The sequence below is a fragment of the Xiphophorus couchianus genome, chromosome 5, assembly GCF_001444195.1.
Source record: "Xiphophorus couchianus chromosome 5, X_couchianus-1.0, whole genome shotgun sequence".
In the NCBI taxonomy this organism is placed as follows: Eukaryota; Metazoa; Chordata; class Actinopteri; order Cyprinodontiformes; family Poeciliidae; genus Xiphophorus; species Xiphophorus couchianus.
Window position 1 is genome coordinate 9,814,379 of NC_040232.1, and position 15,069 is coordinate 9,829,447.

The 15,069-nt window shown below is 40.6% G+C and overlaps 2 protein-coding genes across 4 annotated transcripts; both read left to right on the forward strand.

The window, feature by feature from the left end:
- Positions 1-2,282: 2,282 nt before the first annotated feature.
- On the forward strand, positions 2,283-7,241 carry LOC114145433 (N-acetylmuramoyl-L-alanine amidase). The gene is made up of 4 exons (XM_028018991.1): positions 2,283-2,527; positions 4,046-4,906; positions 5,756-5,966; positions 6,656-7,241. The coding sequence occupies exons 1-4, from the start codon at positions 2,458-2,460 to the stop codon at positions 6,957-6,959; spliced, it is 1,446 nt and encodes a 481-aa protein (XP_027874792.1). The 5' UTR covers positions 2,283-2,457; the 3' UTR covers positions 6,960-7,241.
- A 491-nt stretch (positions 7,242-7,732) lies between these two features.
- Positions 7,733-12,012, forward strand: LOC114145434 (lysozyme g-like). 3 transcript variants are annotated; one of them, XM_028018994.1, is made up of 5 exons: positions 7,733-7,808; positions 10,082-10,159; positions 10,254-10,450; positions 10,545-10,683; positions 11,240-12,012. In XM_028018994.1, exons 1-5 carry the CDS (start codon positions 7,805-7,807, stop codon positions 11,371-11,373), a joined length of 552 nt encoding a protein of 183 aa, XP_027874795.1. In that variant the 5' UTR covers positions 7,733-7,804; the 3' UTR covers positions 11,374-12,012. The 3 variants fall into 3 exon arrangements, with proteins under 3 accessions (XP_027874795.1, XP_027874794.1, XP_027874793.1); XM_028018993.1 differs by lacking the exon at positions 7,733-7,808 and adding an exon at positions 9,616-9,849; XM_028018992.1 differs by lacking the exon at positions 7,733-7,808 and having other exon boundaries at positions 10,072-10,159.
- Positions 12,013-15,069: the final 3,057 nt, after the last annotated feature.

The following is a 15,069-nucleotide window of genomic DNA, read 5'->3' on the forward strand; positions in this document are numbered from 1 at the left end:
CTCTCAATGATATAGAAGGTCCTGTCATCGTGGTTAGTCTGGTCAAGCTTAACTCTCTCCACACAACCACCTTGGAGATACAGAATCATAGTGGAAGATAGGAAATAAATATTTATTTCTGTTTAATTTCTCATAGTTTGATGTCCAAAAAAGAGACCCTGAAAACTAAAGCATCTGCCCAGTGCCATATGATGCCTGATTGAATATGCAGGAAATCTGGAACAAAAAAAAAAAAGATATAGTTCTCCAATCCCTGTATTTCTCATATTTGCATCAGTCACAGAGATAAGCTAACATATGTTCTCAGACAAAGATAAAAATGAAAATAGTTAATCTAAAACTAAGTAAAAATTGAAATTTGAAAGCACAAAGAGATGACCAATGTTAGATATAAAAAAAGAAACAATCAGTTTTGTGGTGGTCCCATTCTGAGTGTCGGTGAGCTGACCCAGTTCTGACAGCAGGTGGCGATACGAGCCACACACACAGCGGTTTGTATTAGGACTTTGTATGGATTTACATTCATTTTAGTAGCTACATTTATGCCTCACAGAAACACTTTACTAGTCTATTCCTAACCCCAACCCTTAACCAAAACTTACACAATACCTCTAAATCAGTGGAACTGAAAAAACGTTCTTACCTTAATTGACCTTCCCTTTAAGGTAATTTAAGGTGACCTTAAAAGGTGAAAAGTGGTCCTTTATATGTACGATATGCAAGTAAATTTTGAGTGTTGTGCAGAAATAGATGGTTAGCAACTAATTTATGAGGTTTTTCTTATTACAACAACGTTTTCCTTCTTTCCAACAAAGTAAAACTGGTGTGCATCCATTTTTATTTAAATTTAACTCAAATCACAGTTTCTGCAAAGGATTTATTTAAGGTTAACAGCCAAAACACACAAATCATTTTAAAATTTATATTAAAAAAGCTTCTTTAGAAATAGCTTTAAGTTTATTTCAAAATTCAGTGGACATGGAAATGAAAAGGGAAATGAAAAATCAAAAATGGATGATAGGATGAAGGATGAGGAGAATAAAAGAAAATATTCTAGAAGTCTGCACCTGCAGAAAGAGAAGTGAGAAACCACAGAGATTTTCACAGAGGGAAATGGGCCCCAGAACTCTGAGTTTGTATCTATATCTAACTTAACTATATTAGCAACAGCACAAAAACTAAGGTAAAACTTTAAAGATATACCCTTTTAAAAAAGTGCATTACAAATGTAGTTTCAGCTCTTACAGCATTTTATTTTCTATTATTTTATTTTTACCCAGATTATTTTGAAGATTGAATCCTAAAACATTATATAAACAGATTTAAACATGACAAAAAATATAAATTTTTTTGGTTTCACAGTTTCATTTTGGGTGTACAGAACTTGGCAAATAATGTCATAAAATTAATTGAACACTAATGATACCAATGTTTGTTTCTAATTCCAGATTTCCAGTAGGCCTACTTCGCCTTTCCAGGAACTCTGGATTATATTTGAGCTGGGTTAAAGTGTAAAATAAATAGCTGGGTGGAGTTCAGATTGGATCCTTAGCCCATTCTTCCTCAAACCTGATTTGATTTAATAAAACAGGGTTTGGTTACAGATTAGAGAGGTCACTTTACCTGATATGCATGTTTCTGAACTGTGGGATTAAGTGAGAATAAACCCACAAAATCACAGGGAGAACGGACAAACTCCACACAGAAAGGCAAAATCTAGGTTTTGACCACATAATTAGAATATTATTAAAAAGTCCACTTATTTCAGGCTCTTTATCACTTATAATTACACATAGAAGGATATTCAAAAGCCTTTAAACATGAAAAAGAACGAGCTGCTTGGCAGGATTTCTGAAAATAAAAATAATCCTCCTGCAAGCAAGGTTTTCTAAACTTGTTTTTTTCCCACAAATCCAACGTTCAGTTAACTGGTCATGATGAGCAGTGACTAAGATGTTTCATCACTCTGGTTGCAGTCAGCAGTTAGATGGTAAACAGTAACTCTACATGTGCTTTATTTTTCACATCGGTTGCATTCAAGCAAACACACAGAAGAAGCCATGAATGGATCTGCTTGTAAGGCCAACAATGACATGACGGGAAAGTCAGATCTTATTTAAAAAAAAAAAGAAAAACAAACCTTCATCATAGCTGTTTTTATTTACCAGGAGAAGCAGACTTTGCTGCTTGACTGTAGGCTAAATCAATATTTGAACCAATGAGTACGCAAATAGTACTATTGGGACAGGACATTGCAGTCAAGCATGTACACCCACACACAAAAAGAAACGTACACAAAACCCTCAGAAGCCCCTCCAGACTCTTACTGTGGAGGAGAATTTTTTTTATGACAACTGATAGAGGGCAAAACAAGAGATTCCTCAAATCTTAGATGTATCCTGTTATCTTATTTAATCAAAAACTGGACATTAAAAGCTAACAACCAGGAAATGCAACATGATTTTTTTTCGATTTACATTTTTGGTTCTTGCTTTAAACTTTTTAACCGTCTACAACAGGCCAGCAGGTAAGCTCATTAAGTTAAAAGACAATTAACCTTTATAACTGAATACTGTCTTTCTAGAGCATTTATCCACAGATAATTTTTACAGAGCTAAGTGTGTTAATATCATCCTAGAAGAAAAAGGCACCTAATCTGAAGAGGTTAATATGGAAGAAGATACTTTACACAGAAATGTGACAATATTCATTTACTTAACACTTTAAACACAGACATGAGAAACGTTTGTAAGAAAATTCACATTTTAAAACTTTGCTGGGATAAAAAAAATGTATTGTAGTTGATGCATATTTGTAATTGTAAGCATAAATGTTTGTTTTGGATGCATTATTAAAAACACATGACAGGCGTACTGTGGTGGCGTAGGGGATAGCGCGACCCACATTTGGAGGCCTTGACGTGGCCGTCGTGGGTTCGATTCCCAGACCCGACGATATTTGCCGCATGTCTGCTCCCCTTTCCTGTCAGTCTACTTTCATATAAGGGACACTAGAGCCCACAAAAGACCTGCTGGAGGGGAGAGAAAAAAACACATAACAAAATTAAACATAGTCTTTTAACATTGTTAGGATCACATTCATTTTTGTCCTGTTTGTTGAAACTCCAAAGCCTTACGATATCTGCACGGTTGGGCTGAAATCAGTTTCTCCAGCATCTCCTCTGCCATGTCATTAAAAGAATCCATGTCTTCACAGAAAAAATATTTGCTTTCTCTTTAAATGGGACCTATTGTTCAAAATGTACATGTTGCACATTTTTATATTTCCATTTGGGTCTCAAGTGCTTCTAAAAACAGCCGTTGCTCTTAAAAAAACACCCAGGTATTTTTTGGGTAGTTTTTGGTTCTTGCTTTAAACTAAAGCAGGAACTTATTTTTTGGCAATAAGTTCCTGTTTTTGGTGTCCAGAACAGTTTCAGAAACCTCCTGGTTGTTGAGTCACATTGACGGGCATTACACCGTTACCTAGGAAACCCAGCCCATCACCTTAGCAACCCAAGCGGAGCTCCAGCACATTTAGTCAGCTGGTTTTACCGCTTGCATATGCTGTACAATGGCTGCTGACAAAACACTTGCAGGAGGCTCCATTTCTGCTTTTCAAAGATGTGTGGTTGTATAATTGCGCATCTGTTGACTGTTGACCATTTTCAGATGCAAGTGTAAACGTTGAGTTGGGGGGCGTGGCCAGAAGCAGATTAATTGGATTTAAAGTGACAAGATGTCCTAAAACAGCTCAAAATAGGCAGAACTGACCAGACTGAAATCTTATTGTCTAAGAATGATTTTGTGCAAAAAGATTTGATGAACATTTTTTGTATTGTCTATAGACCTATTCTAACCTGTTCAAGGAAGCATAATAGGTAATCTTTAAAGCAGTTTTTTATTGAGTCCAACATTCATTTTAGTTTAAGGCTTGTAATTAAGACTCAATCTCAAATGCCACAAGTGAACGTCCATAAAGTGAGTGGCTTTCTGGGTCAATGACTTTACTGATCTATAATAAACATCCATCATATTTCTTTCAGGCGTCAACTTGCGTAACATGGAGAGCTTCATCCAAGCTGTGCAGCAGGTTGAAGACTCCAACCCTGGTCTGTCGCCCTTGGCTCTGGTTAGAGCTTTGCGGAGGACGGCTGGCCATGATGATCTGATGACCATCCATTTCTTAGGCGCGTCGCACAATCTTAGTGACACAGAGGGTTTGGAGGGATCAATCCTAAATGCAACATCCTTCAGCTTTTTTGATAAGGCTATCCACCACATTGTGACTGACAACGGTGAGGAGCGCGGGGTGGTCCTCGCTCCGGACGGGACCACGGTTGCTCTTGCACCCCTACTGTTAGGGATTGAATCAGGACTGAAAGCCACGATGGAAGGAACAGAAGCTCTTGGGATCTTTCCTCTGTCCCTCGGCAGGACGTTGGGCCTGTCATTTCTAAGCCTTCAGGACATCCCACCATCCATGCGTCTGGGTCCCAACGGGTGCTGGGACAATGTGGAGCAGCCAAAGGTGTTTAAGTTATCTCGGCCTGCCACTCTGGCCACAGATGCTGTTATAAATGGTGGCATGGATGGACTTCTACTGGGCATGCATCTGAGCAAGTTGCCAGCATCTGAGCAGCCTCTGGCCCTCAGTGAGATCTTAAGGGGATACTATAATTTCACTCTGACTGAGAAACAAGGCATCGATGCTGTGACAAGCTACATTAGCCCGAAGAGAAGGCAACTTTCAAGGCAACTTCTGGAGCCACTTGATCTTCACACTGAAGTGATGACGACACTAACATTGGTCTGGAAGCTGGAGAAGACAGAATGGATTGCTCAGGACTCTGGTTTGGGAAAGGCGGTGCAGGAAGGATTAAATACATTTATGCACAGATACCTGGGTGAGTAATGTTATTATGTCGGAGGTATTTAAGCATAAAATAAGGCTGCAGGTAAAACCTGATCTTAAAAGATAAACTTTCAAAATCAGTCTTTACTTGCTCTTGCTAGACAAACTGTACTTTTGTTTATTTTAGATTTTGATGTCATCTGGTGATATTATGATATATTTGTAAAGAGGCGAAAGAGCAACTTACAAAAATGTTCACATTCCTTGAACATTTTTAAACATTTGTACCAAGTTTCTCATGCTACAAACAACCTTCAATGTATTTTATTGGGATTTTATGTGATAAATCAACACAACAAAGTGCATGGATTTCTATTAAGTCTGAACACTAGAGAACTGTGATAGTGGCAGCATCATGCTGTGTAGAGATGCTTGTCTTTTGCAGAGGCAAAGAAGTGGGTCAGATTATGAAGAAATGATGAATTAGTTAAATACTGAACCATACCACCTAGCATAGCATAGAATAGCATAGCATAGCTTAGCATATCAAACCATAGCATAGCAAAGATTAAATTAGCATAACATATCAAACCATACCACACAGCATAGAATAGCATAGCATAGTAAACTGTAGCATAGCAAGAAGCACTTTAAAATTTGAAGAATGTTGATTAACGTGCTGCAAAAAAATGTAGGATTAAAAGAAAAGGCAGACTATTGGTTACAAATATAGAAAACCTCAAGATGAAAAGTTATAAATTTAGCAAAGAAATAAAACAATCATAGACAAAGTCTCACTTTGTTTTGAAGGGTAGGAAGCACAAAAATACTTTGGCATTGTACAATAAACTGACATATATATAAATGATGGTGTTAATTAACGGTGTCCTCCTGAATGCAGATTGCCCTCAGATCATCCCTCGCTGCCAGTGGGGGGCAAAAGCTTCACGGGATACACCGATTCCACTCTCCCTCCCACTCAAGTTTCTCTATGTTCACCATACTTACGAGCCTTCGGTGCCTTGTTTATCTTTCTCAAGATGCTCCCGTAACATGAGGTCCATGCAACGTTTTCACCAAGAAGACCGTGGATGGAACGACATTGGATATAGGTAATCAAGTTTTGAAAGTTCCACTTTGTTGCAGAATTGGATATGAAGATCGAAGCCTATACTATTGAATTAAAAATGTGATCATATGTTATTTTTTCTTTGACTAAATTTGTTGTATGAGGGTTCACAAAGTTGAATAGTTCTGATAACCATGAGCCTGTTTTATTTGTTTCAAATTGCATGAACAAAATTTCTGATCTGATAATGAATTTTATTAAACATCACAATGAATTCAGCTCAGAAACATTTAGTGTGAACAGGACATTATCCTCAAGCTTTAAAATAAACATTTGCCTTAATAAAACACAAGAGTCAGATCAATGTAATGTAGTTCCATCTCAGGATACAAAATCAAGCCGCTAAGCATTCTGGGAAATAGTTCTCACTCTTGTCTTTTACTTCTTTTAGTTTTTTTTAAGTGCTAACCTAAAAACTCTAGTTTCTTCAACTCTTGGAGGTTTGACAAAATTAATAAAAACTTACTGCTGTACCTTTATCTTTCACAAACTTACATTTAGGTTCAAAATCTAAAACTTTACATTTATTTAGAGAGTAGAAGAAAGTAGACACAAATACTAAATGTGGCTCAAATGTTTTACAGTGTATGGGAACCAGCTGCTAAAACGTATCACAACTCATGTCATGATTTCTGATAAGTTGAATTATCTATCTTGTACCTTTGTTTTCAGCTTCGTGGTCGGATCTGATGGTTACGTCTATGAAGGACGGGGTTGGAACCACGTCGGCAGACACACCAGGGGACACAACGCCTTGGGCTACGGCGTGTCCATCATTGGAAACTACACGGCCACACTGCCGTCTCGCCACGCCATGGACCTGCTGCAGAACCACCTGGCGCTCTGCGCTGTGAATGGAGGAGGCCTGACAGGAAACTACACCATCCAAGGCCACAGGCAGGTGGTGAACTACACCTCCTGTCCTGGAGATTCCTTGTTTTCAGAAATAAGAAGCTGGGAACATTTTAGAGGATGACACAAGATTCCTAAATCTAATTTTGACCTCTGATGTAGTTTGATTAATGTGAATTGGTTAATTTATCCAACGAAGAAGCTTCAATTAAGACCCATGTGGTTGCTATCAGATTTTGTTAAACAGATTAACTAAGAAGTTATTATGCTTTTCTTTCCCAGACTAGTTTAAAGAATACTAAAGTAACAAATTACTTTAATAGAGTAATGGAGTAGAGATGGCAAAATGTTCCCTAAAGCAATGTCACTTTTCAGCTGCAGAAGAATAAAAGAAAATTTCACCACATTTGACTGTTTTTGAGATCTAGTTCACTCTCTATCTTACCAACAAAAAACATCACGAAAAACAAACTGGAGCTGTTAAAAATAATAACAAAAAGTTGTGATTTTCTTATATTTCTCAATAAAATCTCTACATAACCACATTCCATTCAACATCTGAATTTGAGTCAACGCCATAATAATCCTCGCCAGACAACAGAAAGCATCCTAGATGACTGTAAAACACTAAATATTTGTATTTTAAGACTTTATTTTCAGCACAACAACATTCATCCACATGTTCTGCTTTCATACAGCAAATGATGTACTGGAAATGAACGAGCATTATCACTCTTGGTGTAAAAATCTGGTTTCCTATATTCAAAATGCACACAATCACTCCAACGGTCAGAATGGGACTTTTCATGCACAATTTCCTGTGTTGCACTGAGTGTGATAACACAGACGAAAGTAACAAGGTTATAACAGATTGTCCTGCACCCACTGCGTTTAAACCCCAGACGGCAGGACAGTGAACAGATCTTCCACTTCAGCTCCAAGTGAACATCAGCAAGAGAAACTGCAACAATGAGTGAGTACTTTTATTGTTTATATGATGTATTTTGTCCAGCCAAATTCTGCTGTAACATTTAAAAGAAACAGAAGTATTCACTTTATCTCCTTAAATATAAAATATTTTATTTATTACGTAAAAAATAAACATTATTTCAGACATAGCTTGCTCAAAATGTGGTACTGGGTTTACCATCAGAACGTCAGTTTCCAAAACCACACACACACACAAATGTGGAAAAGCTCACGTGGGATTAGTACAACCTCACCAGACAGGGCACAGAGTAAAACACGTATGAGGTCCAAATGACCCCAACGCTTAAAACCGCTGGAGGGTCAATAAACAATTAGTAGCAGAGGAATCAACAGAGTTTATTCCTTGCAGACAATTCAGAGGTGATTGTGCTTCCTGTCTCCACCCTGTTGCTCTTCCTGTTTGGTGAAATGGACTCATGCTGTGTGGGGAAAGTCTCAAAATTAGGGTGTGCATGACTGCAGACAGAATTCTGAGAAATGAGAAAAAGTCAAAGTTCTGAGGAAAAATACAGACTTATGAGAAAAAAGTCAAAATTCTAAGAAAAACATTCAGAATTTTGTGGAAAAAGTCAGAATTTGAAAAAAAGTTAAAATTCTCAGAATTCTGACTTTTTACCTCAGAAGATTTAATTATTTTATTTTTCCTCTGTCCATAGTCGCGTTCTGTAGTTTTCATTTGTACTCTGCAAAGTTATATCAATGTAATGATGTTCGGTATTATTTAACTTTAAGAAGTACTCATCGAGTGCAGACGTGTTACGCCCCTTATGAGTAAGGAGGGGAATAATGAAAACACGGACACGATGTCCGTGTTTGACTTTGACTTTGGAGACGAAAGCAGTGTAATGGAGGAGCAGAGGCGTCGCGTTCCTCTACATCCGATCCGACAAAACCAATCGAAACTCGAATGATTAAACTCTCATAACTTAAAGTCTAAAAGGTTGAACTTTTCAAGAATTATAAACAAACATAGCCGGAAAAGTAACATTAAAGAAAAATACATTGTTTTTAAACGTCATTAAACTTAGGCTACCTTTTACTGTATCTGTCTGTAGCACTGAACCTGAAAGACCAAACTAATCGATCGCAGATCACTAGATCTTGTTTTCCCTTTTGGTTGTCTAAAATAGTTTTATGACCACTACAGAGGCAGCTGTTTAGTTATATTTTAGAGGTTTATTAATGAATTTCATCAATACATTTTACCACAACCGGCCCTTTGAGGACATTCATAATCCTGATTTGGCCCAAAATAAAACTGAGTTTCGCATCTTTGGCCTGAAGGCATACTATCGCCACTAACTGGATGAAATTATGATGCCTGTACAACGTAATTATCACGTTTGTATAATTTAATTATGATGTTTATACAATACTTCATTACGTTTGTGCAATTTAATTAGCACATCATATGATAAAAGTACCATGTTTATGAAAGTTAATTGTTACGTTTGAATAATATAATTTTATTGTAATGTAGTGTGTAGTGTGTGTGGTTGTGTTTAAAAGCTTGACAATAATACACTTCTGTACTACACCGCCTGGTTTGATAGGTTTTTATTTGTCTGAGTCAATCTGTAGTCTTAAGGAGAAATTAATGTTCTGTGCACTATGTCCTGCATTTATCAAAAAGGGCAGAATAAGTTTGTGTAAAAGGAAGTAAAATTAGTAAATCAATAAATAAATGACACTCTGACACAATAATTAAGCTAGCGAGTGATATCTTTTTAAAAAAACGAAAACGCCCGTCTAATCGGGCGTGGCTCTTGGGAAACTTTTTTCTTTGGGTGCGTCTCCCTCCTCTGTAAACAACTGACGTTGAGTGTCAAAGCACAGATAAACGCGAAACAGAAACTAAAACCAACTGCAGGATGTCAGAATGAAAGCGAAACGTGAAAGGAAAAAGGGTATAAAAGACTGTCCTGCATCCAGCACGTTTCTAGTCCACTCCTGACTGCTGAACAGGGAGCAGATCTTACACTTCAGCTTAAAGTGAACCTCAGCAAGAGAAACTGCAACGATGAGTGAGTATTTTATTGTTTATACGATGCATGATGTCTGGTCAGATGCTGATGTCAGACTTAAAAGTAAGAGACTTTTTTTTTTGGCCTTAAATCTAAAATATTTCATTAAGTAGGCAAAAATCAAGTATCATTTCAGACAGTGTAGCTGGAGGTGTGGTTAAAGAAAGCATTTGATTTTATGTAAAGATTTGTCTATTTCATGCACTTTATGTAAATGCTGATATGTTTACAGGTTATGGAGACATCAACAGAGTTGAAGCTTCAGGTGCTTCTGAGAAGACCTCTCAGCAGGACAGACTGGGTTATTTTGGTAAATACTAAAGATAGCATATGACTGAACTGAAAATGTTGATCTATTGTGCTGAAAAAGAACAAACTTGTGAAATTGTAACTTCTCCAAACAGGGGTGAGGGCATCAGAAACCATGGCCCAAACGGATTCTGGAAGAATGAATAAGTACAAATCAAAAATCAACAGAGTGGGAAGTCAGTCTGGTATCGATCCCGCCCTTATTGCTGCCATCATCTCCAGAGAGTCCAGAGCTGGAAACGTCCTGCATGACGGTTGGGGGGATCACGGTAACGCCTGGGGACTCATGCAGGTCGACAAATACTATTTAGGTCTAACGTGCAAAATCTTGGCAATTGATTCCAAAAGAAAGATTTACAACTATTTCAATTTCCAAAAACATGTAGGTGGATATTAGACATCACCGTAAGGAAGGAGACTGGGACAGCGAGGAGCATCTCCGCCAAGCTACAGGGATCCTTGTTCATTTCATCAAAAGGATTCAGAACAAGTTCCCGAACTGGAGCAAAGAGCAGCAGCTGAAAGGTTTGTTTCTCACAATAGCCTCTTTGAGAAAATACTCTTGAGCAATTGTCTGAAAAGTCTTCCAACTGCCTTTCTTTCACGTGTGAGAAAACTCAAGATTGGGGTGAATTGAAACTTTGGTAATTATATGTCGATGTTATGCAATACCAGGTTCAACGTCTTCTTCCCTCTTACATAAATTATTCATATCTACAAATCCGCTCTGTTGAAACATGAACATTTGAGGCTGTGGCTCACCTCTCTGACTGAACATTTAACTATTGCATTGCACATTTTGAGAGGCTTACCGCCGCTCTATAGCTAATAAAGCGCCCCCTGCTGTTCAGCATTCAAATTGACTCTGTGTAGCATTCATTGGCAAGTTCACATCTTTGCTGTTCAAATGAATAAATAGTTTAAATATTACATGTGCCATTGTTGATCACTTTACTCTGGTATATATTTTTTCTTCAGCAGGCTCTAGGATAAGTTGGTGAACTAATAAAAAATATTTAAAAAGCACATTGGCATTCCGGTTGTTATAGTTTGATCATTATGACTTTTCTTTTCTCTGCAGGGGGAATAGCGGCCTACAACACGGGGGATGGTAATGTCCATTCGTATGAAAATGTGGATGAAAAAACGACTGGCAAAGATTACTCCAATGATGTTGTTGCCAGAGCCAAGTGGTACAAAAGAAACGGTTTCTAAAGTCTGCGGCTGATAAGCCAGAGTGTATTCAGCGAAAAAGAAAAAAATACTTTCATGCATGCAACCGTTTTAGATTACTATATGCTTGATCTACTGTATGTCTCCACAGTGAAATAAATACCTTCAATAAAATTCAATCCATTTGTTTAATACACAGATTACACAGTTATCTGTGTATTGAATAGATTTTTATTTAGTCGGAGCTAAACTGGTGGAAAAGTCATGTTTAGAATCAACAGCGTCCATTATTCCCACAGTGTTAAATCTGATGCGTAAAGAGAAATTCATGTTTTGTGCAGAATGTTTTGCATTTGTAATCAAATACTGCTGAATAAATTTTGATAAAATGGTAAACACTAATTATTGAAATAAATGTAACAAAATGCATAATTTTCTCATGTTGCAACCAAATGCAATTAACTGAAAACTGCAACATTTTCATGGTAACGGTTTATTTGTTGACTTTAGGCTTGATGACTTCACAAAAGACTTGGGATTCAATTTGCCACTAATATCTTCACTCAAACTTGAGCCTCTTGACCTGAAAACAGCTGATATCTTACACCAAACAGAAAGTACGTCATTTAAGGGAAACTGACTCTCTCTTGTACTTTAAATAATAAACTCATGTTAATTTTCTTTGTTTCCTGTTAGTTTGCACTGATTACCCAGAACCTGCAGGTCTGAACCCCACATGCAATCAAGTGTAAATGAGGTAAAGAGGTTCAGTGAGATAACTGTGTACCAATTAGAGAAAAATCATGTTCGTGGTAATTTCATTTGTTCACCCAGGCGTTCGGGAGGTAATAATGTCCAACAAGTTAAAAACTAAAGTGGAGTATGACCAGTGTCTTATATTATTGCTTGCTTGTTAAATCCATTAAGTGTTTATTACGTTCCTACTCAGATGTAAAGCCAAGAAGCTGTGACAAATTGGCTTTTGATGCAGAAGGTAGTACTCTGCTATCCTTGCAGCGCTGATAATGTAACATCACATAACTAATGCTGCCTTCATTGAAACATCTGGTAACTTACACTAATTAGGCCGAACTGTAAGCCTGATTTCAACCCCATTCAGTCCATCTAATGTCATGTTTTGAGGCTTTTGAGGAGAAAGTTGCAGATGGATTGATGGTGAATTTAATGATGAGCTTACAAAACTCAGAAATTAGGGTGACAGGAACAGAAGATTGTGACAGAATGAAGCCAAGGAGTTTAAATACTGTGGAGACATGATTGTGGCATGGGAAACAGGTGAGTACGATAAACAAAATGAAGAGCAGCAGGGGAGAATCTAACTGAGGCAGGAAGAAAAAAATGGAAACAGAAAACCATTAGAATAAGACAGAATACACATAACACCAAAATTATTTCCATAAAACTTACCTAATCAAGACCAGTTGTACTTTGGGGGAACAAAGTCTGGTTTTAATTTGATGAAATGTTGTTTTATGAGTTAGAGCTACTGTATAACATGGGGAAGGACTAGAAGTGGAGTTTGCCCAAACTCAAAATTCATTCCATCCATCCATCCATCCATCCATCCATCCATCTTCTTCCGCTTATCCGGGGTCGGGTCGCGGGGGTAGCAGCTTCAGAAGGGAGGCCCAGACTTCCCTCTCCCCAGCCACTTCTTCCAGCTCCTCCGGGGGAATCCCGAGGCGTTCCCAGGCCAGCCGAGAGACATAGTCCCTCCAGCGTGTCCTGGGTCTTCCCCGGGGCCTCCTCCCGGTGGGACGTGCCCGGAACACCTCACCAGGGAGGCGTCCAGGAGGCATCCTGACCAGATGCCCAAGCCACCTCAACTGGCTCCTCTCGATGTGAAGGAGCAGCGGCTCTACTCTGAGTCCATCCCGGATGACTGAGCTTCTCACCCTATCTCTAAGGGAGAGCCCAGCCACCCTACGGAGAAAACCCATTTCGGCCGCTTGTATCCGCGATCTCGTTCTTTCGGTCATGATCCAAAGCTCATGACCATAGATGAGGGTGGGAACGTAGATCGACCGGTAAATCGAGAGCTTCGCTTTTTGGCTCAGCTCTCTCTTCACCACGACGGACCGGTACAGCGCCCGCTTGACAGCAGACGCTGCGCCAATCCGCCTGTCGATCTCCCGCTCCCTTCTTCCCCCATTCGTGAACAAGATCCCGAGATACTTGAACTCCTCCACTTGGGGCAGGACACCCCCCCTGACCCGGAGAAGGCACTCTACCCTTTTCCGGCTCAAGACCATGGCCTCGGATTTGGAGGCACTGATCCCCATCCCGGCCGCTTCACACTCGGCTGCGAACCGATCCAGCGAGAGCTGCAGATCACGATCTGATGAAGCCAAAAGGACCACATCGTCTGCGAAAAGCAGAGATGAGATCCTGAGGCCACCAAATCGGATCCCCTCAACACCTTGGCTGCGCCTAGAAATTCTGTCCATGAAAGTGATGAACAGAATCGGTGACAAAGGGCAGCCCTGGCGGAGTCCAACTCTCACCGGAAACGAGCCCGACTTACTGCCGGCAATGCGGACCAGACTCTGACACCGGTCATACAGGGACCTGACAGCCCGTATCAAAGGGCCCGGTACCCCATACTCCCGGAGAACCCCCCACAGGGCTCCCCGAGGGACACGGTCGAACGCCTTCTCCAAGTCCACAAAACACATGTAGACTGGTTGGGCGAACTCCCATGCACCCTCCAGGACCCTGCTGAGGGTGTAGAGCTGGTCCAGTGTTCCACGACCAGGACGAAAACCACACTGCTCTTCCTGAATCCGAGGTTCGACTATCCGACGGACCCTCCTCTCCAGGACCCCTGAATAGACCTTGCCAGGGAGGCTTAAGAGTGTGACCCCTCTATAATTGGAGCACACCCTCCGGTCCCCCTTTTTGAACAGGGGGACCACCACCCCAGTCTGCCAATCCAGGGGAACTGCCCCCGATGTCCATGCGATATTGCAGAGTCGCGTCAACCAACACAACCCTACAACATCCAGAGCCTTAAGGAACTCCGGGCGGATCTCATCCACCCCCGGGGCCTTGCCACCGAGGAGCTTTTTAACCACCTCGGCGACCTCGCCCCCAGAGATTGGAGAGCCCAACCCAGAGTCCCCAGGCTCCGCTTCCTCAGTGGAAGGCATGTTGGTGGGATTGAGGAGGTCTTCGAAGTACTCTGCCCACCGGCCCACAACGTCCCGAGTAGAGGTCAGCAGCACACCATCCCCACTATAAACAGTGTTGGTGCTGCACCGCTTCCCCCCCCTGAGACGCCGGATGGTGGACCAGAATCGCCTCGAAGCCGTGCGGAAGTCTTTCTCCATGGCCTCTCCAAACTCCTCCCACACCCGAGTTTTTGCCTCAGCAACCGCCCGAGCCGCATGCCGCTTCGCCCGCCGGTACCCATCAGCTGCTTCCGGAGTCCCACAGGCCAAAAAGGCTCGATAGGACTCCTTCTTCAGCCTGACGGCATCCCTCACCGAAGGTGTCCACCAACGGGTTCGAGGGTTGCCGCCGCGACAGGCACCGACAACCTTGCGGCCACAGCTCCGATCGGCCGCCTCGACAATGGAGGCACGGAACACGGTCCACTCAGACTCCATGTCCCCCACCTCCCCCGGGACGTGTTCGAAGTTTTGCCGGAGATGGGAGTTAAAGCTCCGTCTCACAGGGGATTCCGCCAGACGTTCCCAGCAGACCCTCACAACACGT